This window comes from Neovison vison, chromosome 1, assembly GCF_020171115.1.
Source record: "Neovison vison isolate M4711 chromosome 1, ASM_NN_V1, whole genome shotgun sequence".
Taxonomy (NCBI): Eukaryota; Metazoa; Chordata; class Mammalia; order Carnivora; family Mustelidae; genus Neogale; species Neogale vison.
Window position 1 is genome coordinate 287,821,675 of NC_058091.1, and position 26,179 is coordinate 287,847,853.

Sequence of the window (26,179 nt, forward strand, 5' to 3'; positions counted from 1 at the left end):
AGGACATATATGAAAGACCCACAGTTATCATCCTCACTGGGGGAAAAGCAGAGCTTTTCTGCTATGGTCAGGAACAAGACAGGGATGTCTACTCTCACCAGTGTTGTTTGACATAGATCTGGAAGTCCTAGCTTAAGTAATCAGACAACAAAAAGAAAGAAAAGGCATTCAAATTGGTAAGGAAGAAGTGAAACTTTCACTATTCACAAACAACATGATGCTCTGTATAGAAAACCCAAAAGACTCCACCAAAAAATTACTAGAACTGATACAGGAATTCAGCAAAGTTGCAGGGTATAAAATCAATGCACAGATGTCTGTTGCATTTCTATACAACAATAATGAAGCGGCAGAAAGAGAAATCAAGGAATCAATTCCATTTACAATTGCACTAAAACCATAAGCTAGCTAAGAAGAAACCTAACCAAAGAGGTAAAAGATCTATATTCTGAAGACCATAGAACATTTATGAAGGAAATTGAAGATGACACAAAGAAATGGAAAAACATTCCATACTTATGGATTGGAAGAACAAATATTGTTAAAATGTCTGTATTACTCATAGCAATCTACACGTTTGATGAAATCCCTATTAAAATACCAACAGCATTTTCCCACAGAGCTAGAACAAAGAATTCTAAAATTTGTATGGAACACTAAAGACTGTGAATAGCCCAAGCAATCTTGAAAGCTGGAGTCACCACAATTTTAGATTTCTTTTTTTTTTTTTAAAGATTTTATGTATTTATTTGACAGAAATCACAAGTAGATGGAGAGGCAGGCAGAGAGAGAAAGGAAAGCAGGCTCCCCCCGATCAGAGAGCCCGATGCGGGACTCGATCCCAGGACCCTGAGATCATGACCTGAGCCGAAGGCAGGGGCCCAACCCACTGAGCCACCCAGGCGCCCCATTATTTTTTCTTTTCTTTTTTTTTTTTAAGATTTTATGTATTTATTTGACAGAGAGAAATCACAAGTAGATGGAGAGGCAGGCAGAGAGAGAGAGTAGATTTCAAGCTATATAACAAAGATCTAATCAAGACAGTATGGTACTGACACAGAAACAGATGCATAGATCAATGGAACAGAACAGAAAGCCCAGAAATGGGCCCATAGTTATATGGTCAACTAATCTTCAACAAAGAAGGAAAGAATATCCAATGGAAGGAAAGATAGTCTCTTCAACAAATAGTTGGGAAAACTGGGCAGCTACATGCAGATGAATGAAACTGGACCACTTTCTTACACCATACAAAAAAATAAATAAATTCAAAATGGATGAAAGACCAAAATGTGAGACAGGTATCCATCGAAATTTTAGAGAAGAACATAGGCAGCACCCTCTTTGACCTCAGCTGCAGCAGCTTCTACTAGACACATTTTTGGAAGCAAGGGAAACAAAGGCAAAAATGAACTATTGGGACTTCATCAAGATAAAAACCTTCTGCACAGCAAAGGAAACCACCAACAAAACTAAAAGGCAACCTGCTGAATGGGAGAACATATATGCAAATGACATAGCTGATGAAGGGTTAATATCCAAAGTATATAAAGAATGTATCAAAGTCAACACACAAAGAACAGAGAATCCAATCAAGAAATGGGCAGAAGACATGAACAGACATTTTTCCAAATAAGACATCTAGATGGCTAACAGACATGTGAAAAAATGTTCAACATCATTCATCATTGGGGAAATACAAATGAAAACCATGATGAAATACTACCTCATACCTGTCAGAATGGCTAAAATTAGCACGGGAAACAATAGATGTTGGTAAGAATGCAGAGGAGGGAACCCTCTTAGACTATTCATGTGAATGCAAGCTGTTGCAGCACTCTGGAGAACAGTAGGGAGGTTCCTCGAAAAGTTAAAAATAAAGCTGTCCAACAACCCAGAAGTTACACTACAGGAATTTGTCTAAAGGATACAAATATACTGATTCAAAGGGCACATGCACCCTGATGTTTATAGCATCATTATCAACAATAGCCAAATTATGGAAAGAGCCTAAATGTTCATTGACTAATGGCTGGATAAAGAAGATGTGGGGGACACGGTCCCGGGATGCTGGGATTGAGCCCCGCAAAGGGCTTTCTGCCCAGGCAGGGAGCCTGCTTCCTCTTCTCTCTCTGTCTGCCTCTCTGCCAACTTGTGATCTCTGTCAAATAAATAAATAAAATATAAAAAAGAAGATGTGGAATATATATACAATGGGATAGTATTCAGCCATAAAAAAGAATGAAATCTTGAATTTTCAATGACATAGATCAGAGCTAGAGCATATTATGTTAAGCAAAGTCAGTTAGAGAAAGACAAATACCATGTGATTTAACTCATACATGAAATTTAAGAAACAAAACAGATAGATACAGGGGAAGGGGAAAAAAAGAGAGGGAGACAAACCATAAGACACTTTTAACTATAGAGAACAAACTGGGTTGCTGGAGGGGAAGTGGACAGGAGATGAGTTAAATGCATGATGGGTATTAAGGAGGGCACTTGTGAAGAACACTGGGCATTGTATGTAGATGATAAATGACTAAATTCTACTCCTGAAACCAATATTATACTGAATGTTAACTAACTAGAATTTAATAAAAACTGAAAAAAAGACATGATTAATTAAAAAAAAATAGGGGCACCTAAGTGGCTTATCACTTGAGTGTCTGACTCTTGATTTAGGCTCAGGTCATCAGCTCAGGGTCATGGGATTAAGCCCCATGGTGCCTCAGTGTAGGTCTCTTTGAATTTATATTATTTAGAACTCTGGGCTTCCTGGATCTCAATGTCTATTTCTTTCCTCAGATTTGAGAAGTTTTCAGTTATTATTTCTTAGAAAAGCTTTCTGCTCCTTTCTCTTTCCCCTTCCTCTGGGACTACTATCCCATAATTCCCTTAAGTTATGTTCATTCTTTTTTTTTTTTCTTTTTCCTCCTCTGATTGGATGAATTCCACTGCCCTGTCTTTGAGTTTTTTGATCCTTTCTTCCACTTGATCCGATCTGCCTTTAAAGCTCTCCATTGAATTTTTTCAGTTTAATTATATTCTTTAGCTCTGTTATTTGTTTGTTACTTTTTGTATTTTCTTTGTTGAAATTCTCTTTGTTCATGCATCACTTAAATTTTCACTTTGTTCATCCCCTGACCTCTGTGACCATGATTTTGAATCTCTCTCAGGATATATCATTATTTTCATTTCATTAAGATCTATTTCTAGAGGTTTATCTTGTTCATTTGTTTGGAACATATTCCTGTTTCTTGATTTTACTTGACATTCTATGTTGGTTTCTGTCCATTAGATAAAACAGTCACACCTCCCAGGTTGGATAGAGTGGTCTCATGTAGGAGGTAAACCTCATCAATTAACTTCACCTGAGCTTTTGTTTGGCTCTGAAATCTTTGTGATGGTCTAAGTCTTCTTCTTTGTTCTTAGTGGTTCCCATTAATTGGGGGTAACCAAGACCTATCAGTGTCCCAAAGGTGTGGGTCACATTTAGCATGTAGGTCCACAGTGACTAGAAATTGCACTCTCAGGCAGCATGTGGCAAAATATATAGGTAAGAGAAACTGGAAGATGGGTGTTTTTGCTCACTCTGTGAGGCCCAGGTAAATAGCTACAGGGGTTCTTCTTTCTTTGTTAAATTCCTTTGGGACTCATAAAAGCAAGTTCAGTTGGTTGTCAGAGACAGGTGATCTGGGGACCTTTCCTTCAGGCAGCAGCTGCAAAAGCTGGGGCACCCAAATGTGTGGACAAGCTGCTTGCAGGGAGATACTGGTGACTTGAAATGGACTAGAAAGAGAAAGCAGGGGAATTGTCCATCAACATCCCAGTCTCCTTGGTATCATAGTTAGCCCCTAGAAGTATGCAGCTGGATTCCTTCCAGGGGAAGACTGGGAGATGGGTGTTTTCACCTGAGCCTTTTGGGGATAGCTGCAATGAGTGGTCATGCTCCTGTTAATAGACGCTGCTTTGTTTGCTATGGTCCTGTGGGACTTAATGGATGCAACCTTCACTGGCTTTCAGAGCTCAGTGTTTTGGAGGCCCTCCCTTAAGGGGGCATTTTAAAAGTTAGAGTGCTCATTGTGGAGTCTGAACCTCACTCCTCAGAGTGAGGTTGGGAGTTCCCTCCTGCTTATAGGGTACTGTGCTTCAGTAGGGTTTATGGTGAGTGTGTCTCATTGTTTTCTGTGTATCTCTGTGGGGATATTTTCTCCTTTGTTTGATATGTAGGAATCCATCATGTCGTGACTAGATTTCTTTCAGCATTAATTGCTTTGTGTGTAGTTGTACATTCAGTGTGTCTGTGGGAGGAGGGGAATTCAGGAACCTCCTATGTCACCATCTTGGTTGACTTACCTCCACTCATTCTAATTCTATATTTGTCTTCTTTCATTTCATTTTATTTTCTTGTTTTCTTTAGTGGGGAGAGAAAGAGAGAGAGAGAGAAAGAACCACATTTGTTCTATTTTGAAGTGCCTTCATTCTGGGGTGCCTCTAAAAATATAATGAAAAGTAGGGGACTCAGGGGCGCCTAGGTGGCTCAGTGGGTTAAGTCTCTGCCTTCAGCTTGGGGTCATGATCTCAGGGTCCTGGGATCGAGCATTGGGCTCTCTCCTTTCTCTCTGCTAGTTTCTCTGCCTACTTATGCTCTCTCTTTCTCTGTCAAATAAATAAATAAAATCTTAAAAAAAAAAAAAGAAAGAAAGAAAAGTAGGGGATTCAATTGTGAATTCTAACTAATGGAAATTGTTTGTTTTTAGGTGCTAGAGAATCATTACTCTCAGTCTCAGAATGTACCCAGCATAGAGAGTGATTGCAAAATAGATGCTGGCTGTTCTGTCACAGTAGCCACTGAAGATTGGACTGAGGAAAGAAATGATCAAAATGAATCTCATCAAAGTATCTTGAAGTAAGTTTTTGATTATACATTTCTTTTCAGTGGATGATATCCGTTTGATGGTGTTTGGGCTTAATGGCAAGAATCGAACCCTTGAAAGATAAAGAAATGAACATTTCTTGGAGCTGTGGAGAAGGAGGAAGAGAGTACTTTCTGTAGTGCTTTAACAATTCATTGCAAAATATTTTTTTCCCTGTTGGTCTAGCTTATATCTTCTGAGAGAGGAGCTAATTCTCATTCTGAGAGATCCTCTCTTATTATGTTAATTTCCTGTGTCAGAGGAAGTTGAGCTAATCATTTCATCCATTTTTACATATGAAGCAATATATCTTTGAATAACAAGACTGAACCTTTAATAGCAGGGAGATTCCTTTGTGAGAATGGCAGATTTCATAGATAGATTATGTTATTTAAGTAAATAAAAATGGGGATGTTTGTGTTATTTGTTTATGTTATTTGAAAGGGTAAATAAAAATGGGGATGTTTAGTCATTCGTTGAATAACATTTTATTGAGCTTCTACTATGTACCATACATGGTTAAAAAACAGAACACAATAAATATGAAACCTAATGTTCCTTTTCAGTAAATGGGATCAATTGAAAGCAAGCTTTTTTGTTTCTAAGAATGACTTAGAATTCTAGCTGCTTTATTTTTGTCAGTAGAATGCCAACCAAAGCATATAATCCTGAAGTAAAAGAAACCAAAGATGAGATTATTTCTGTTACTGATGATACTGAAAAAGAACTTATAGATATTGATGAGGATCTTTTAGAAGTAAAAACATTTAACCAAGAGGAAATGGAAATACACCTATCAGACTATGAAGGTTAGTTCATTTGGCTAATCTTTTTATTTGACTTTTATTAATTTTAAGTTGGGGAATGATTATCTGAGATAATTTATTTAGTCATATATTTAAATTAGGATGTTTACAATTACCTAAATCCAAAAATTAAAAGAGACCTCTTGGTCCTGTGTGGCTCAGTTGGTTAAGCATACAACTCTTGGTTTTGGCTCAGTTTGTGGCCTCAGGGCCATTGGCAGGCTCTATGCTTGATGGGTAGTCTGCTCGAGATTCTCTCTGTCCCTTTCCCTCAGCCCCTCCCTGAATAAAATAAACAAATCTTTTTTAAAAAGTGCAATATTTATGAAATGTTGAATGCATTAACTCATAACCTGAATTTACAATTCTTTTGCCTTGGTTATGTAACTATCATGGGCCTCTTCATTTTTGTGAACCAATTCTATGAAACTTTCCATGGCAGTCTTTGATAAAACAGAAACTTTCAGAGCTTTGATTGGAGTTAAACACACTGACATGAGGTCGCTCAAGTCTTATCTGGGATTCATTTAATGAAGAGGGGTTATCTCCTGGTGTTTTTTATTTTTTTTTTTAAAGATTTTATTTATTTATTTGACACAGAGAGAGAGAGAGTACAAGCAAGCAGAGAAGCAGGCAGGATCCTGGGATCATGACCTGAGCTGAAGGCAGAGGCTTTAACCCACTGAGCCACCCAGGCGCCCCCCCTCCTCTCCTGGTGCTTTTTAAAAAACATTTTTATATGTCTGTTGACCATTTGTATGTCTTCTTCAGAGAAATGTCTGTTCATGTCTTCTGCCCTTTTCTTGATTAGATTATTTGTTCTTTGGGTGTTGAGTTTGATAAGTTCTTCAAAGATTTTGGATGCTAGTCCTCTATCTGTAAAGACATTTGCAAATATCTTTTCCCATTCTATCAGTGCTCAATATCATTTGGCATCAGGGAAATACAAATCAAAACCACAATGAGAGACTACCTCACACCAGTCAGAATGGCTAAAATTAACAGGTCAGGAAGCAACAGTGTGGCAAGGATGCAGAGAAAGCAGAACCCTCTTTTACTGTTGGTAGGAATGCAGTCTGTTGTGTAGCCACTCTGGAAAAGAGTATTGAAGTTCCTCAAAAAGATGAAAATAGAGCTACCTTCGACCCAGCAATTGCACTACTAGGTATTTAGCCCTAAGATACAATTGTGATGATCTGAAGGGTCACCCGCCCTCCAATGTTTATAGCAGCAATGTCCACAATGACCAAACTATGGAAAGAGCCCAGATGTCCATCAACAGATGAATGGATAAAGAAGATATGGTGTACACACACACACACACACAGAGGAATATTACTCAGCCATCAGAAAGGATGAATACTTAACCATTTACACTGATGTGGATGGAATTGAATGGTATTGTGCTGAGTGAAATAAGTCAATCAGAGAGAGACAATTACCATATGATCTCACTCATAGGTGGAACCTAAGAAACAAAACAGGATCATGGGGGGCAAGGGGGAGAAATAAAACAAGATGAAATAGAGAGGGAGACAAGCCATAAGAGACTCTCAATCACAGGAGACAAACAGGTTGCTGGTGGGGTTGGGGGGAAGGAGGGTAACTGGGTGATGGACTTTAAGGACGGCATGTGATATAATGAACACTGGGTGTTATATAAGACTGATGAGGGGCACCTGGGTGGCTTAGTTATTAAGTGTCTGCCTTCAGCTCAGGTCATGATCCCAGGATCCTGGAATCAAGCCCCACATCGGGCTCCCTGCTTAGCAGGAAGCCTGCTTCTTCCTCTCCTACTCCTTCTGCTTGTGTTCCCTCTCTCTGTGTCTCTGTCAGATAAATAAATAAAATCTTTAAAAAAAAAAGGCTGATGAATCACTGACCTCTACCTCTGAAACTAATAATACACTATATGTTAATTAATTGAATTTAATTTAAAAACTTTTTATAAGGAGGATAGAAAATATTTCTGCCATTATACTTGTTTCCTGTAATATTCCTGAACCTTCTAAAAAGTAAACTGATTTCTTTTCTTTTCTTTTTTTAAAAGATTTTATTTATTTATTTAAGAAAGAGAGAGGTAGAAAGAGAGAGATGGAGAGAGCATGAACAGCAGGGAAGGGTAGAGAGAAGGAGGGAGAAGCAGACTTCCCCCCCTGCTTTGCAAGGAGCCTGATGAGGGACTTGATGCCAGGATCCTGGGATCATGACCTGAGCTGAAGGCAGATGCCTAACCAACTGAGCCACCCAGGTGCCCCTAAACTGATTTTTTTCAAATTGTCACTCTTCTCTTTCTCCTTGTTTCCTTATAGAAGGTACCAAAGAGCCTGTTCAAAGTCTTAAAAGTTCCAATATTGCTGTTAACCTGCAGACTTTACCACAGCATTTAGAAGAAGTAAGTCAATAAGTAATGGATAATGTTATTTAAATTATACTTAAGTGTTTTTATTTAATCATCCAGCCAAGGCTGTTATCTTTTTAAAAATGTGCTGTGGGTTGTAGAGAATATCCAGGCCATGCAGCATTTTTCTTTCACTGAAATTCTATCATTAGTAAGATGTCTAATGATTTCAGGCAATGAAATTTCTATTTCATAAACTGCTATAGTGAATTAACTTAAAATATTAGAGGTGTTCTATATGCAAAATGTTTAATTTAGCTGTAGTATAGTTTTTGTACATCTTTAATGCACTATTTGTGTTCTCAAAACTACACTGCATTTTCAGTTGGAACATGGACATTTCTAATTATTAAAAAAATTCCTTCAAAAGGGATTAGTTTTTCTTGTCTATAGTTGTTTTCAGAATGTACTTATTAATCAGGTAATGATGGATATATGTAATTTACAGGTTATTTTTGAATGTAGGGTAAATAATTTCCACTGACATCATTTATCTCTGTATTTTTATATGCTCAGTTTCTCAGGGTGACAGGTCAAAGGCAGTTCACACAGTTAAAAATCTGATTAGAGCAGTACTCGGAATTCATTTAATGCTTGGTTTTTCACTTGCCTTTAGACTGTTTTTACCCAGGTGAGTGGCTAATGTGAAACTCAGGACACCTAAGACAATAATACCTATTTATATGACCCCTTTTCTTTTTTTGGTACTATTAATTTTAACAGCATTCCACAGGAGAGGTTCAGTGTCCAAGGGAAGAACCACTGGAGTCATGTATGGAGAAAAAATCAACTGAACATAAATGGTAAGGGGGAAAAAATAAGGAAGTGATCGTTACTGCCATCTGGGATTCATTTGATGAAGAGGTTATTTTTCTTATAATTTATAATATATGTTTTAAGGTGATTTGTATTCCTAGTGAAATTTAACTTTATAGCAATGGTAAATGATAATCTTTAGTAAATGTTATAGATGTCTTAATCTTGGTAGAATGAAAGAAGTAATGGTATCTCAAATGCCTTTTGTTCTCCCATCACTATCAGCCTTATCAAAGTAAAATACAGCTGTAAATAGACCAGAGTTTATTCAGCTGCTAATTAGGGAAACACCTTGTCAAACTGATTCCATTTTTCTTGCATCAAATAAAGAACCATTATGAATCACAATTGTATGTGTAATTTTGTTCACTGTTACGGTATATTACTGCACACCATAGAGCTGTTCTACTGGCTAGCATATTATTGCTTCAAGGAGATCCAAAAGCAGTTGTAATCTGTTGCAGGTGGGACATGATTTCTTAATTTTTAGAATTTTTGAAGTTTCAGAATTTTAGAACTAACTTGAATAAGAGAAGCACCATCATTAGATTTTCTTCCTCTTTTTAATATACAAATTTTGTTCATTTCTTCGGACAGTTAACAAAAGAATATTTTAAATGTGATGTGCCTTTACAAATAGTTATTTCTATTAAAAAACTAGCCTTTACGGTTTTCAGTGTAATAAGGGCTCTCTGTAGTGTTTCAGAACAAAGTGTCTGTTTCTGCCATAGGTGGAATTTGAGGTCACTGCTAACCTCACTTCCCCGTTTTAGATTCTTTAATTTCTGCTGGGCATTGAACAGTGTTCAAGTTTTATGTTCAGTCATTCAGATGTATTCTTTGCTGTTTGTTTGAATCTGTTACTAATTGCTATGGAGACAAATATAAACAGATTGTAATTATGAGCAAAGCATTGTAGAGGATTAGAGAATGTTTAGACTCTTAGGTGGCTGAGCATTAGATCACCTATACCTTAGGAAATGTGAAGAATATTTCCTAATCAGTTATCAGTCTTTAATTATAGTATGATCGAAGCCTTTTCAAATCCTGAATACACTGTTCCTTATTCATTTTGTGTAGATTCAAGTTCAGAAATTTCTAGGTAAGTATTTTTGTGTACTCTAGTATTTTGATATAATCATATTTTATAAGTAGATAATAGAATGAAATGATGCCTATTAGGCCATTTTGAAATAATTCTAAATGTTTTGACTAAAAACTAAGAGCAAAATGAAAGCAACATGAAGCATTGAAAGAGCAATGTAGGTACACATTTCTGACACCTTTATTATTGGAAGATTTTCCTATAGCAGCTGTGCTTTAGATATACAGAAACTGGTCTGGAATTTTTTTAAAGATTTTATTTATTTATTTATTTGACAGAGATCACAGTAGGCAGAGAGGCAGGCAGAGAGAGAGAGGAGGAAGCAGGCTTCCCACTGAGCAGAGAGCCCCATGTGGGGCTCAGTCCCAGGACACTGAGATCATGACCTGAGCCGAAGGCAGACTCCATAACCCCCTGAGTCACTCAGGCACCCCAGTAATTAAGTTTTTAAGGAATCAAGTTATATGTGGATTTTTGACTGCACGAGGATTAAACCCCCAACCCTCTTGTTTTTCAAGAGTCAACTGTAGTGGATATATTAGAAAGTTTCTTATTTTAGTTCTCTAACAGATTTCTAATAGTGTATGAAATGCTTTTAATTCTCTTACAGAACAGATTCATCCAGTTCTGTCTTTTGAACTTCTTGACAGAGACTGAACAGGGTGTTTAGTATTTAGAAATCTTGCTGAACTAGAATAACATAGCATAGCCTTACTTTAGAAGAATTCTCCATTATTATAATTTATCTCATTGCTACTTGTTGGAAACAAAGACCAATAAAGTTGTCTTAAAATAGGCACGTCAAGAGGGAAATGGTGGCTTGTTGGCTCAGTAGGTTAAGCAACTGCCTTTGGCTCAGGTCATGATCTCAGGGTCCTGGGATCTAGCCCACACTGGACTCCTTGCACAGCAGGGAGTCTGCTTCTCCCCCTCTCTCTGCCCCTTCTCTTGCTTTTGCACTCACTCACTCTCAAATAAATAAATAAAATATTTTTTCAAAAAAACTAGGCAAGTAGGGGCGCCTGGGTGGCTCAGTGGGTTAAGCTGCTGCCTTCAGCTCGGGTCATGATCTCAGGGTCCTGGGATCGAGTCCCACATCGGGCTCTCTGCTCAGCAGGGAGCCTGCTTCCCTCTCTCTCTCTCTGCCTGCCTCTCCATCTACTTGTGATTTCTCTCTGACAAATAAATAAATAAAATCTTAAAAAAAAAAAAAAAACTAGGCAAGTCAGTTGTAATGTCTGTTTTTCATGGATTTGCAATGAGTTTTGTTACTGAGATGGCAAATATTATTGCTGAAATGGAATGAATATAAACCCAAATAATCTAAATGCGATTTAATATATTCTTTTCTTTTTAGAGACAGTGATCAATTTATTTGGATATAGTAATGGCTGCTCCCTTATTTAGTTTTTGAAATCAGTTTGCTTAGAAAACATTTGAATATCTGCTGTGTCATCTCCAAACAATCATTTTGTTTAAAAAGACCAAAAACTTACTTTGATCTTTAATTTTTATTCCTATATAGACATTTTTTTGTTAGGGTTTAATTAAAGATTAGTTTGGAAAAGAAATGTTCATAATACTATTGTTTCATGTTTAATGACGATCAACAGGAATTCACGCTACCCATCTTAATTTAAAAATTTTTTTTAAAGATTTTATTTATTTATTTGACAGAGATCACAAGTAGGCAGAGAGGCAGGCAGAGAGAGAGGGAGGAAGCAGGCTCCCTGCTGAGCAGAAGCCCGATGTGGGGCTCGATCCCAGGACCCTGGGATCATGACCTGAGCTGAAGGCAGAGGCTTTAACCCACTGAGCCACCCAGGCGCCCCAATTTAAACATTTTTTAAACCCATACTTTCTCTAGTTTTAATTCCATTCTGGATCATTAAGTTTAGTAAAAAAAAATACGCCTAGTATAACTCATGAGAATATTGTTGTAGGTTTCAAAGTCAGGTGCTTGCAGGGACCAGGCAAGTCAGATAAACGTGTGAACTGTTCTAGGTGGAAACACCACAGGGAGAGGACTGTGGCTGATTAGAGGTTACATCTCCTTTAATAAGACAGCATTCACTTGAGCCCTGTGCTGATAACAAATTTGTCTGGTGGCTAAGGAGTAGAGAGTGATAGGCTTTAGGGTTTAAATTTCCTGAAAGCTTGCAGAAAGCCTTTAGAAGAAAAAGATGAGATAAAAATATTCAAATTGTAGATATCTGATTTGATTTTTTATTAAGTGTATTTTATATATATATGTGCTTCCACCTAGTGCACAGATCTCTGCATTTAAAGATGAATCTTCCTCAGTTCCACCTTTTGTATCAAATGGAGTCAGTGTTGCTTCACAAACACCTGTGCCACCACTGCAGCAGACCCAGAGAAATGAACCCAGGGTACAGTTGCCAGATTCTTCGGATTCTGTTAGGCAGATGCTCCAAGATGAAATGTTTAAATTAGTTCAGGTAAGCACCTCTCCCTATAAACAAGTAAATCTGCATGTGATATATATATATATATATATATATATATATATATATATATATATATATGGATTTTAAATACGCACAAACTTTCAGAAATGGCCAAGTTGAAATGGAAATTGCTGGGTTGGTTTCTCTGCTTTGGGCACTCTTTCTTTGTTATTCAGAGGTTACTAACTCAAGGGCCTTGGGTCCAGGCTGAGCTACCTACTTCTCAAAGTGACTTCTTAAACTTGATCTCTTTGGGAAGTCAGGGGGGTGACCGTCAAACCAGATCAGCGGACTGTAGCTCAGAGGTAGCCAAAAAAATTTTTTTAACACAATCTGTCACGTCATATTTCTTATCTTCAAACTGAACTTTGGCTTGGTTTGAAATTGTCAGCTGCATTTTAAAGTACTGTTTGCTTTGAATTTTTTCATCTTTTTCTCAATTGGTTATCCTTCACTACCAATTTTAAGTTATTTCCCTTTTCTATTTTATTTCTTAAACATTAATTTCCCTCAAATTTAATCCTCATTCATGTATTCTACACTCACTTTCATATCCTTTTATGTGGTATAATATACCATTTTTATATTGATGCTTGGCACTAATTTTCTCTTTCAACTAAGTGCCCTGATGAGAATACTTTTTCAGCCTGTCTCACTGTCTCATGAAACTTACTGAAACTGATTTTATCTTGATTTTTCCTAGTCCCTTCTTACCCTTTTCCATTTAGTAGCGTTATTCTACCAGCTTAAAATTTTGGAAGCATTTCTGAAATTTTTTTTTCTTTTTTAACCAAGGGACTTTGCTTGTAGCTGCCCTGTATTTTTAACAAATTCTCTGAATAATTCTGATGCACACAAAGAATTGAGAATTACTGTCTTAGAAACATCTTTGCCTTTTTTTCTCACTCTATCCAATGTTGTTCTGTGCCCTCCTGATTCTTCTGCCCACACTGTTTGTCAGTATGGCATTTGCTATTTCTATAGCTTAGCCAGCTTTAGAGTCAGAACTTCATACCTCCACTGTCTTATAGATGCATTTCCTAAAGACATTCTTCTTCAGATGCTCTTTTATTACTGTTACTTTCCTGTTTTAAAATATTCAGTAAATTTCAGGTACCAATTTGTATAATATGAAATCAGTCTTCTTTTCAAAATACAGAGTAAAAGGAAATACACTAAAAATCTCAGTATTAGGGGTGCCTGGGTGGCTCAGTGGGTTAAAGCCTCTGCCTTCGGCTCAGGTCATGATCCCAGGGTCCTGGGATGGAGCCCCGCATCGGGCTCTCTGCTCTGCAGGGAGCCTGCTTCCTCCTCTCTCTCTGCCTGCCTCTCTGCCTACTTGTGATCTCTGTCTAATAAATAAATAAATAAATCTTTAAAAAAAAATCTCAGTATTAGTTATCTTTGAAGATAAGATAATAAGTGATTTTTATATTCTTTTTTGTGCATTTTTTTCATAATTAAAGGGAACTTACATTTTATTTTAACCTGCAGTGTTTTTCCACTGGTATGTTTTATTAAGTGCAAATTCTTCTGTTGTGTTTGAAAGACCCACCACCAGCTTTTACATTCCCTCTTTTCCCATCGTACTGTCGTTAAGTCCAGTGGTTCTCAAAGTGTGGTCTCTGGATCAGTAGCATCAGCATCACTTAGATGATAGAAATGTAAATCCTCAGACCTCATCCCAGACCTATTAAAATCAGAAACTCTGGGGATAGGGTTCAGCAAAAAGTGCTTTCACAAGTCCTCCAGGTGATTCTGATTGCATGCTCAAGTTTGCAAACTCCTGTACTCGCCTGTCCTTTCTTCACAGCTGTATTAATTTCCTGTTCCGTCTGAACCAGTGTTTATGCTAGTGGCTTCCATGCTCTTCCACACACTGAAACACCCTGTCATCTTAAAAAAAATATTAATCCTGGCTTCCATCCCCAGATATTCTGATTTTATTGGTCTGGGTGTGCTCTGGCCAAGGGGATTTCTAAATGCTTCTCAGGTGATTCTAGTGTGCCCCAGTTTGTCAAGCACTGGTAAATGCCTTTGCCTTTCACCTCATCAGCATTACCAGGGGAATTCCTCACTCTTCACCTGTTTGCCAATCTTTCCTTTTTTTCTTTCTGAAAACCTGATCACAACACACTCATTTTAGGACTTCTTTGATTGTCATTACATTTAATCAGATCACTCCATTATGATCTCTGTGATGTTTATGTAAACTGCTTTATAGATAGTCCCAAGTCTCATTATGAGTCTATATTTCCAGTTGACAGCTCCTTGAAAAAGGGAAGGTATTCTTCTTTTTTTTTTTTTCAAAAAAAAAAATCTCCCAGTTCTGCTTCCTGGGTCTGACATATATTACGGAAGTATGACTATTAGTGGGATACTCAGATGATAGTTGTTGATTCTTTAGATTTTTTCACTACACTTTCAAATATTTAATTTTTATTTTATTCTAGCTGCAACAGATCAACTTCATGAGCCTAATGCAAATAGTAGGATCACCGTTTACTAACTTCCCAGATATACATCAACATCTACAGCAGCCTCAGTCTGTGCCTTTGGTGGGAAGTCAAGTATCAAATCCTACAAGAGGGAGTAATGATGCTGATGACACCAGTAGAAATTTTAAGGAGAGCTCTTTTATTAAACCACAGTCCAGGGACACCACAGAGCCTGGCAAGAAGAGTCCACATTGCCATGAAGGAATTGTGCAGTCTGATCAAGATAGTAATGGAAATTTACAGGTAATACATTTTAAAGATATCATTAAAGTTGTTCTAGTAGTTCAGTTGTTGGCTTTTTGTTATTTGATCAAATGATTTTTTGGATGTTCTACACCTCCAAAACATATTGAACATCATGTACAAAATACGAAGTTTGTAATGTATTCTAAATTTATGGGACACCTTTGGCTCAGGTCATGATCATGGGGTCCTGGGATCAAGCCCCGAGTTGGGCTCTCTGCTCAGCAGGGAACCTGCTTCTCCCTCTCTCTCTTCCTGCTTCTCTACCTACTTGTGATCTTTCCCTCTGTCAAGTAAATAAATAAAATCTTAAAAAATTATAAATAAACTTGTGTAATAGCTTTTTTTTTCTCTTCCAGAATGTACCACATGAGAGTGTTCCTTTATGTCAGTTAGAAGACCTGCCTCCCAATACAGGATTAACTGCAGCATCTCAAATCTTACCAGCAACTGCGCGGTCTCCAGCTCCTGCTGGAAATACTCCCTTCTACCTTCTGTCTCCATCTTCTCCCATTCCGAAGACACCTAGACTTATCCCAGCTGCAAAAAGTTTCAGACCTGGTGATGGTTTTCCTTTGCTTCAGTTTCAGTCTAAGCATGAATTTAAGTCCCTTTCCTTCCATACAGGAAGAGTTCCACAAGTTCCCTTCAGGCTCCTGCCACAGCCAAGAGAGGCATGGGGATTATCTGATTCTTTCCAGCCTCCTTTGCCACAGAGAACAATGCACACAGCTTCCGTGTCCCATTTGAATTTAAGCCACTGTAATACTGAAGCCATAAAAAAAGCAGTTGAGCAGAAGAAATGGGCAGAACCTGTAATTACAGAAATCCCTAAGCATGTGAACTTAGATCAGTGTGTTGGACAAGAAAACTTGACACCTCAACAGGACTCTTCAGTATTTATAAAGCCAGGAAAACTACTTGATATTAAGCCAGGGCCCCTTGAGGTATCTCCACAGAATTCCTTTGGACTTCCATTATTGCACCTGCAACTTAAACCTCCTTATATAGTTTCCTCTGCCTCAAGAGCATCAGGAACAATTCCCTCAATACCAACCAGAACTGGAGGAGAAGAAAGAAGATATCCAAGACTGTCATTACTTCATTCCTGCCTATCCCCAGAAAATATGGTAATGATTTTTGCAGAGTGATGCAAAAGTAGTCCAGCATTTTTCATACCATAAATACTATACATGAGATGAAAAGGTCTTACACATTTCTTTTTTAAAGAACAATGCTTCTAAAAAATTAAAAATAAATGGGAATAATGTTTTTGTTATTGGAAATAACATAAAATTCAGTTTAAAATGGTAATTAGGTATTTTAAAGATTTTAGGTCTATCTTGTACAGCAATACTAGAATTTATGAGGCTTTTTCATAGGTAGTATTTCTTCTGCACAGAGAAGAAATAAGAAGTAAAACAAAATGACCAGTATTCTTGTTCATATGGGTCAGGGTATGTATGTGTCTGTTGAGAGAAAGGGAGGGGGCATGTGTAAGTGTGTACACATGCATGTTTCTAGTAATTGTGATATGATTGCCTTCAAATCTGTTATACTTTAAAACTGCTAAATAGACCCCAGATCTATAAATAGTTGTGTATATTTAAATAATGGTATATTTTTAAAGTACTTAAAAAGATTAAATCTTTATAAACCCACAGAATCCTCTTTAAAGTTGTAAGCTTTGGTTTATGAAATTTGTATTATTTAGGCTCTAATCTTGTAAGTCAGTATTACCATCTTAGGAAGGTAATTGAATAATTAATGCTGTGGTACGCTTTTAATTTTAAGATTTGAAGATGGTATGGGGGAAAGAAATGGTCATTCTTGAGAGGAAGTACTTATCATGCCTTCTTTTATTCTGAACATACTACGAACAGAAAAGAAAAGATTAAAGGTGTGGAAAAGTAGTAGACTTTTTGAGATGGCTTGAAAGAAATTTTCTTATTAGGACGGTATAACGAACCCCTAAGTTTTATTACCAGACATCAGTACTTATTAACATGCTGCTAATCTGTTCCATGCATAATCTCCACTTCTCTGTATACTTCCTATTTGAAAGAATTTTAAGTCAAATGGCAGAAATTATATATTTTATTTATAATTATAAGGAAGATTTTTTTTAATATAGAAAAGAAGATTAGGACTTGTAGCTTAGTTTCTGAAATAAGATGACCCATTTGGCATTTCTAGCCCTCTAAAATCATTTATTCTTCAAGCTTTGGATATTCATCGTACTGGGCCAAATTAATTTGTTATCTTGACGTGTTCTATCTCTTGCACATTTTAATTTAATTTAAACAAATGTTTTCTCAACTTTTATTAACATATTATGTAATTGAGGTTTGTAATCTTAAATTATTATGCTTTATTTCTTATAGTACAAAACCCCACAACTTATTCCCCTTGAAAACCTCCTTGCATTCAAACAAAGCCAAGAGAAACTAACACATAATTTATTTGAACGAGGCGATTCTGGACACCTTCAGCTACTAAATGTCAAAATAGAACCATCCGAAGTGAGACAAGGAAAGGAAAGTAAAAAAAGGCAAGTTTTAAGTGAAATTTTATTTGTGAATATCACTTACCTGCAAGTGTCTTATTAGTTAAAATATCCTAGTTATAATGGTGAAAGTTACCTGGTTCAGCCTCCCAGCCTATACGCAATTGCATATTCAATTTTCTTATCAAGTGTCATGCATTTAAACACATATTCTGGGGCATTCTGGGGTGCCTGGGTGGCTCAGTGGATGAAGCCTCTGCCTTGGCTTAGGTCATGATCTCAGCGTTCTGGGATCGAGCCCCACATCGGGCTCCCTGCTCGGCGGGGAGCCTCCTTCACCCTCTCTCTCTCTGCCTGCTGCTCTGCCTACGTGTGATCTCTCTTTCTGTCAAATAAATAAATAAAATAAAATCTTTTAAAAAAGAAGAATTCCTTAATAAAATGTAAAAAATAATATTTCTCCCTCACAGTACAGGAATTTTCTTAATCAGAATATGTATTTATTTAAAAAAATAAATATGTATTTATTTTTAAAAAATACATATTCTGATTAAGAAAATTCCTGTACTGTGAGGGAGAAATATTATTTTTTACATTTTATTAAGGAATTCTTCACTGGAAATCATAGGCTGGAAGATTCTTTTACATTTTTCTTTCTTTTTTTTTTTTTAAATTTTATTTATTTACTTGACAGACAGAGATCACAAGCAGGCAGAGAGTCAAGCAGAGAGAGAGAAAGGGAAGCAGGCTTGCCACTGAGCAGAGAGCCCGATGTGGGGCTTGATCCCAGGATCCCGGGATTATGACCTGAGCCAAAGGCAGAGTTATTAACCCACTGAGGCACCCAGGCACTCCTCTTTTACATTTTTCTATAACATTATAAGCAGTTTTCTTTTTGTAGGACAAATATTTGGTATCATACAATAAATAGTCCATTTACTACCTAATGCACTAAAATAATATTGTTATTCATCTTACCATATCCTCCAGATTCTAACAAAAGAAGCAGGAGGGTAAATGTTGTGAATTGTTTCAGGGCACTAAGAAACATGCAGTAAAAAGTAAGGCTGTAACTTCTTTTTTTTTTTTTTTTAAGATTTATTTATTTATTTATTTATTTGACAGAAAGAGAGAGAGAAATCACAAGTAGGCAGAGAAGCAGGCAGAGAGGGGGAAGCAGGCTCCCTGATGAGCAGAGAGCCTGATACAGAGCTTGATCTTGGGGCCCTGAGGTCATGACTGGAGCCGAAGGCAGAGGCTTAACTCACTGAGTCACCTGGTGCCCCAAGGCTGTGACTTTTCTTTTTCTTTTTAAAAAATTTTTATTTTTAAAATTTCAGTGTACCAGAATTCATTGTTAATGCACCACACCCAGTGCTCTATGAAATATGTGCCTTCCACAATACCCACCACCAGGCTCATCCCCTCCAAATCCCCTATCTCCGCCATCCCCCATCCCTTATTTCCCCTCCAAAACTCTCAGTTAATTCCTCAGAGTCCACTGTCTCTCATGATTCATCTCCCCCTCCAATTAATGGTCTTCCATCTTTTTGTGTTCTTTGATTTCTTTCATGAGTGTTCTGTAATTCCTCAAGTACAGATCCTTTACCTCTTTGGTTAGGTTTATTCCCAGGTATCTTATGGCTCTTGGTGCTATAATAAATGGAATCGATTCTCTAATTTCCCTTTCTGTATTTTCATTGTTTTGTATAAGAAAGCAACTGATTTCTGTGCATTGATTTTGTATCCTGCCACATTACTGAATTGCTGTATGAGTTCTAGTCCTTTGGGAGTGGAGTCTTTTGGGTTTTCCATATAAAGTATCATGTCATCTGTGAAGATAGAGAGTTTGACTTCTTCATTGCCAATCTGAATACCTTTTATTTCTCTTTGTTGTCTGATTGCTGTTGCTAGGACTTCTAACACTATGTTGAACAAGAGTGGTGAGAGTGGACATCTTTGTCATGTTCCTGATCTCAAAGGGAAGGCTGTCAGTTTTTCCCCATTGAGGATGATCTTCAAAGTATAGGGATAGAGGGAACATTCTTCAACTTCATAAAATCTATCTATGAAAAGGCTGTGACTTCTGATGAAGAGCATTTGTAGTGTTTTACCCATAATGGGTATTCAAAGATGTATTGACTGGTAGATTACTACTGAGTCTAGCAAAAATAGTGTAAGAATTTCACATTTAGGGGCACCTGTGTGGCTCAGCCAGTTGGGAGTCTGCCTTCAGTTCAGCTTAGGATGCCAGGATCCTGGGATCGAGTCCTGCCCCTGGCCCAGGGGGAGGGGGTCAAACCTTCTGCTCAGAAGGGGGTCTGTTTCTCCCTCTGCCCCTCCCTTTTCTCATGTTCTCTCTCCCTCTCTCTCTCAAATAAATAAAATCTTTTTTAAAAAAAGATTTTATTTATTTATTTGATAGAGAGAAAGAGTTCACAAGGAGGCAGAGAGGCAGGCAGAGGGCAGGGGAAGCAAGCTTTCTGCTGAGCAGAGAGCCCGATGTGGGGCTCGATCCCAGGACCCACTCAGCCACCCAGGCGCCTGGCAAATAAATAAAATCTTAAAAAAATAATAATAATAATTTCACATTTACAGGCCCTAAAGTCTACCACCAGTGCTCTCTTTCCAGAAATGTTTCCTCCTTCCATCTTTGTCAGGTATTCCCTCATCAAAATAAGCTTTTTGGGCCCTCTTTCCTCCTTGCTGGGATTTTGCTGAGGTGACTTAAGTGTACTTAACTTCTTCAAAAGGGTGATTGGAGGCATCCTGTAGGGCTTCTGGGGGCAGGTCAGAGTCTCCAGAAAGAAGCATTTGAAAATTACTTAACAGGTGTGACTCTGACCTGAGATTCCAGTGACTAACACAGAAAAAGTCAGTTCACTAGTAGAGGAACTAAAAATGACTTTCATGTTTCCCTGACATTTGCTTCTATTTGCTTGAATACTTGCTCATTTAATTATATGCCATAGAATAATTTATTGCCATAATTTTGATAACCTTCTCCCTATATAGCATAATATAAATGAAAAACTGTTACTAAAATAGTAACATGTTTTATTCTTTTTAACAGACAAAGACGACGAGCTGAGAAAGAGCTGCAAGAAAAAAGATCAGAGAAACTGAAGAGAAAACCAAGGGTGGCTTTCCAACCAGAGGGTTCCCTTGTGAATGATAATGATTCAGAAATAGTTATGAAACCCAAGGTACAGAAACGGTATTATACATGCCTCTCTGGTCTGCCTGTACGTAGAGTTGGAAATGTCTTTGTGGTTTATCTAGTCTTCTGATTGCTGGAAGCTTCTGATTATGACCAGGAGAATCTTCACATCATTAAGTACATAAGCCCTGCTGCATTCCTCTTTGGAATAGTGGACATATAGTTGCAAATGTGAAAAGTTTTTGATTTACCTGCCTGTGTGACTTTTTTATGTTTGAAATCACTCCTTGCTTTTTTTGTGACATCTTAATACATATCACATATGTTCTTTGGGTTGCTCCTATTATAGTTTGACCCTTTATCAATCCCTCCAGCATTTCCCACACACAGGTTTGTTAAGTAACCTATATATTGAAATCAGATCTTTTCAAACATTACTTCTAAGTTTGGTGACTGTTTACATATTTTTGTGACAAATTAAACACTAACAGTTTCGTTTATAAGGATTTTTTTAAAAAGATTTTTTAATTTATTTGACAGAGAGCATTAGCAGGCAGAGAGGCAGGCAGAGAGAGAGAGGGGGAAGCAGGCTCCCTGCTGAAGCAGACAGTCCAATGCGGAACTTGATCCCAGGACCCCATGATCATGACCTGAGCGGAAGGCAGCGGCTCAACCCACTGAGCCACCCAGGCGCCCTGTTTATAACGATTTTTTAAAAGCATACTGTCGTGAGCCTCAAAGGCATGTCTGGAGGCATTTGCTACCATTGTTGAGTCCCTGAGCAGTTTTTTTTTTTTTTTTTAAAGATTTTAAAATTTATTTATTTGACAGAGAGAGATCACAAGCAGACGGAAAGGCAGGCAGAGAGAAAGGGAGAGAGGGAAGCAGGCTCCCTGCTCGGCAGGGAGCCCGATGTGGGACTCGATCCCAGGACCCTGAGATCATGACCTGAGCCGAAGGCAGTGGCTCAACCCACTGAGCCACCCAGGCGCCCCTCCCTGAGCAGTTTTGATACAGTGGGGGGACTATTTGAGTGTTAGAGCTGCTCTGCAGCGGAGAAGAGCACACTGTAATTTAGTGACTGCATTAAGTTACTAATATTCTTTTTTATTGCTTGGTTTATGAGTTTTGTGAACTTCTTTGTGAAGTTACTTTGATAGAGTAAATATTTATTGAATGGATTCAAGCCTATACATAAACATTCGACAATCCTTTTAGCTATTTAATTTTTTTTCAAAGTAACGATTTTCTTTGAGTTACAATCATAGAATGATCATTTGGGGATTCATTTAGGAGCAAGAACATCCTGGTTCCCAGCCTTTGGATGACTTCGATATTCCTTTTGGTATGTATAATCATGATTAATGTAGTGTCTCAGTTCAAAGTTAAAATCAGTTTTCTAGAATTATGTATGTAAAAATGAGGCTAAATTATTTTAATTTTATCTTCTACAAAATAGAGTGTGTGTGTATGTGTGTGTGTGTTTTGATGTGTTATCTGGTAGAGCAGTGGTTGAAACTATGGCCCACAGGCCAGATCCAGGCCATGCCTGTTTTTGTAAATCAAAAAAAAATTTTATAAAGATTTTATTTATTTATTTGACAGAAAGAGATCACAAGTAGGCAGAGAGGCAGGCTCCCCACTGAGCAGAGAGCCCAATGTGGGACTCTGTCCCAGGACCCTGAGATCATGACCTGAGCCAAAGGCAGAGGCTTTAACCCACTGAGCCACCCAGGCGCCCCCAGCTCTTAAATTTTTTTGATGACACTCAAATACACATCTACCCTCTCTCATCATTCTTTTCTACTTTCATCTTAGATTTAGCATGTCCAAATTTTATTTTATTTTTTAAAGATTTTATTTTATTTATTAGAGAGGGAGCGAGCCTGAGCAGTGGGGAAGTGGGGGCCAGAGGGGCAGAGAGTGAGGGAGAAGCAGGGTTCCCACTGAGCAGGGAGCCATCAGGGGTCGTCTCCGTTCCAGGACCCTGGGATCATTACCTGAACCAAAGGCAGACATTTAACCGACTGAGCCACCCATGCATCCCCCACCCCCACCACCTTCCTTGATGCCACTGCCCTGCATCAAGCCTCTGTATGCCTAAACCAAGCAGTTTTTTCCCTAACTGACCTGCTTAGCTTGTACCTCTCAGCTTCCTAACCCATCTGGTATTCTTTCCCATTCACTTGTCTTAAAACCATTTTCTCGGGATGCCTGGGTGGCTCAGTGGGTTAAGCCGATGCCTTCGGCTTAGGTCATGGGATCGAGTCCTGCATCGGGCTCCTTGCTTGGCAGGGAACCTGCTTCTCTCAATGCCTCTGCCTGCCTCTCTGCCTGCTTGTGTATACTCACTTGCTCTCTCTCTCTCTCTCTGGCAAATAAATAAAATCTAAAAAAAAACAACAAAAACCACTTTCTCTTTCATTCTTAACAGTGTTTTGTTTTGTGTTTTTGCTTTGTGGAGGTAATACATGTTCACTGGAGAAAATATAAATCAGGAATAGGAAGAATAATAAACTCTCCCCCCACCCAAAAAAACTCCCATAATTTCTCTGTCTAGAGGTGGCCAGTGTTTTCTTCCATAGTTTATTTTTTAAATATCTCCACTCATATATATCTGTAAATACATATATATGTAGTTATATACTCTTATATAAATGTTTTGTTTATTTTTATTTATTTAATATAATGTAATGTTATATATTTAATAATATTTAATATGTATTTAATAATTATATTTTAGTAAATATATGCTTAATATGTGTATTGTTTCATTTGAAACAATAGTAATTCTCCAATTCTCTGACACCAATTCAGTTCTGACAATAACCTGGAGTTAACACCGATCCCACAGATTAATGGCTCAGTCTCAAAAGACCACTTCAGATATCAGCTACAAATGGGGTCCCCATACACCTGCACATTTGCCCAGTCAACTACACGTTCAGGGATTCCCATGACTCACCCTCCAGGTTCACTAATTTGCTACAGTGATTCCAGAATTCAGAGAAGTGCTTCACTTATGATTATACTTTTATTATAAGGGATACAATTCAGGAATAGCCAAATGGAAGAGATGCATAAAGGAAGGTATGGGGGTTGAGGGCACAGTCTTTCCACACCCTCTCTGGGTACGCCATATACCCAGCACATCCCCTTGCTCATCAATCCAGAAGCCCCCTTAACCTCATTGTTTCAGGATTTTTATTGACATTTCATTATATAGGCGTGATTGATTGCATCATTAGCCATTGATGATTGAACTGCATCTCCAGCTGCTCTCCATTCCCCAGAGGTAGGGTTGGGGTGAAGCTGATGATAGTTCTAACCCTTTGACCATGTGTTTTTTTTCCTCTGGTGACCAGCACCTATCCTGAAGCTCTCTAGGGGCCTTTCAAGAGTCACCTCATTAAGCATAAATTCAGATATGATCAAAAGGGTCATAACATGAATAATGACAGGAATTTACTCAGGAAATTCCAAAGATTTAAGGAACTCTGTGCTTACAACCAAGGATGAAGACCAAATATATATATATAATTATACTATTATGTGCCATAATTGATAATCTCTTATGCTACTTTGTTGTCCTGGATGGTCTCCCCGGAAAATTCACATCTAAACCCAAACTCCCATAATAGACTTTGGACTTCGATTCTATTTGCGGCTAAACTTTTCTCCCTAAGTGGAAATTACCTCAAGTGCAGCATGTGCTGTCGGAATTTGTTGTCTGTTCCCCAACAGCTGCTTTGTTCTCTCATTCTCCATCCCCACTGGTGTCACCACCAACTCAACACCAAAACATAGGTTATCTGAATTCTGCCTTCTCCCACCTTCTCATCTAGACAATAACCAGGTCTTGTCTGTTTTACTTCCACTGAAATTTGTAAATTTATCATCTCTCCTCCATTTTCACCATCACTGAAGTTCTGATCTGAACTGTGACAGCAGCCTCATCTGTCTGGAGCCACTTGAATCTGCATTCCATATACTGGCAGGGGTGGTTTTTCTTGACCATCAACCTGCCCATATCATTTTCTGGTTTAACATTTTCTACTGGATCTTCATTAGCCAGAAGAACACTTAGTTTTCTAGGTTGGACATACAGAATTCTCCACAATTTTGGTTTTGATTTCACTGAGCTGCCTTTGGGAGTTAACATAGACAGCACCTCATTCAGAAATTCCATTTTTATAACATCTTGGCACCCCATGCCTTACCTCTCTTGAGTTAGGTGCTCTGCTATTGGACTCCAGGTAATATGTTGGCTTCTCAGTGATTGCTTTTGATGTTTTGTTGTTATGTTTAAGAAATGCTACAAGAGGATATTAATACTTCAGCTGGATTGCACTTTATGGCCTCTGTGAGAAAGAAAGCTGTAGAATGTCAGGATGCAAGTACAAATACAGACCCAGGTAAAATGCTATTTTACCTTAATTTTAAAATTCATATGTTTTGTGCAATATTTAACATATCAAGACTTTTTATTCAAAATAATGATTTAACATGAATTTTAAGTTAAGTGATAATAGTTACTCCTCCCAAGTTCTTATCCTCAACCTTTGTATATACTTCACAAATTTTAAACTTTAAGTTGAATTTATGATAATTTAATTAAAACATAATAGAAATTTTTGTTCAAAATACCATGGACTACATCCATGTTTTAAATTTGGGTTCTCTGTGCCATTAATTGCCTTCACTGGGATTTCATGCCTAAGACCAAGAAGCCTGGAGCTATGGCTGTTGAAGTTATTTAGGAAGAGGACTAGATTGGGTTGGTATGGGAAGGGCATATGTAACTGTGTCCAAGAACAGAGGAAATAAAATTTGAAGGAACTGTTATTTGGAATTTTGCCTGACAGACTTCCTTATTCATGTAAGTGCTCTGACCTTTGTGTTGTAGAAATTCTTTTCTATGATATTTAGGAAACAGTTGCTTTTCAACTGTGTTCAGAACCTTCAAGTGCTTTTCTTAAATCTCTAATTTTATATTATTTACAAATAGTATTTATTGATAAGGTTTCAAAATAATATCATTATAGAATATTTGAATAATGTAGCAAAGCTATGAAGAAGATGAAATTAACTATAATCATATCACTTAGAATTAATGTGTTTTTAAAAGATTTTAGGGGGTGGGGCAGAGGGAGAGGAACTCAAATAGACCCTATGCTGAGTGTGGAGCCCAGTGTGCAGCTTGATCCTTCGACCCCAAGATCACAGCCCATGCCAGAACCAAGAGTCAGATGCTTAA

At 37.7% G+C, this 26,179-nt stretch overlaps 1 protein-coding gene across 11 annotated transcripts in view; it reads left to right on the plus strand.

Annotated features, from left to right (window-relative positions):
• Positions 1-26,179, plus strand: part of CPLANE1 (ciliogenesis and planar polarity effector 1) — a 149,014-nt gene that overhangs the window by 73,378 nt on the left and 49,457 nt on the right. For 10 of the 11 annotated variants that reach the window (XR_006382179.1, XM_044232526.1, XM_044232525.1 and 7 more), the window contains 11 exons: positions 4,764-4,912; positions 5,562-5,728; positions 8,038-8,120; positions 8,850-8,929; positions 12,314-12,506; positions 14,969-15,256; positions 15,616-16,386; positions 17,641-17,807; positions 20,836-20,968; positions 22,216-22,267; positions 25,233-25,337. Coding sequence is in view for 10 of the 11 variants with exons in the window: in XM_044232526.1 (XP_044088461.1) it covers positions 4,764-4,912; positions 5,562-5,728; positions 8,038-8,120; positions 8,850-8,929; positions 12,314-12,506; positions 14,969-15,256; positions 15,616-16,386; positions 17,641-17,807; positions 20,836-20,968; positions 22,216-22,267; positions 25,233-25,337 (2,188 nt within the window). In the remaining variant the exon portion in view is untranslated. The remainder of the gene's footprint in view (positions 1-4,763; positions 4,913-5,561; positions 5,729-8,037; positions 8,121-8,849; positions 8,930-12,313; positions 12,507-14,968; positions 15,257-15,615; positions 16,387-17,640; positions 17,808-20,835; positions 20,969-22,215; positions 22,268-25,232; positions 25,338-26,179) is intronic. The other variant, XM_044232529.1, reaches the window with a different exon arrangement.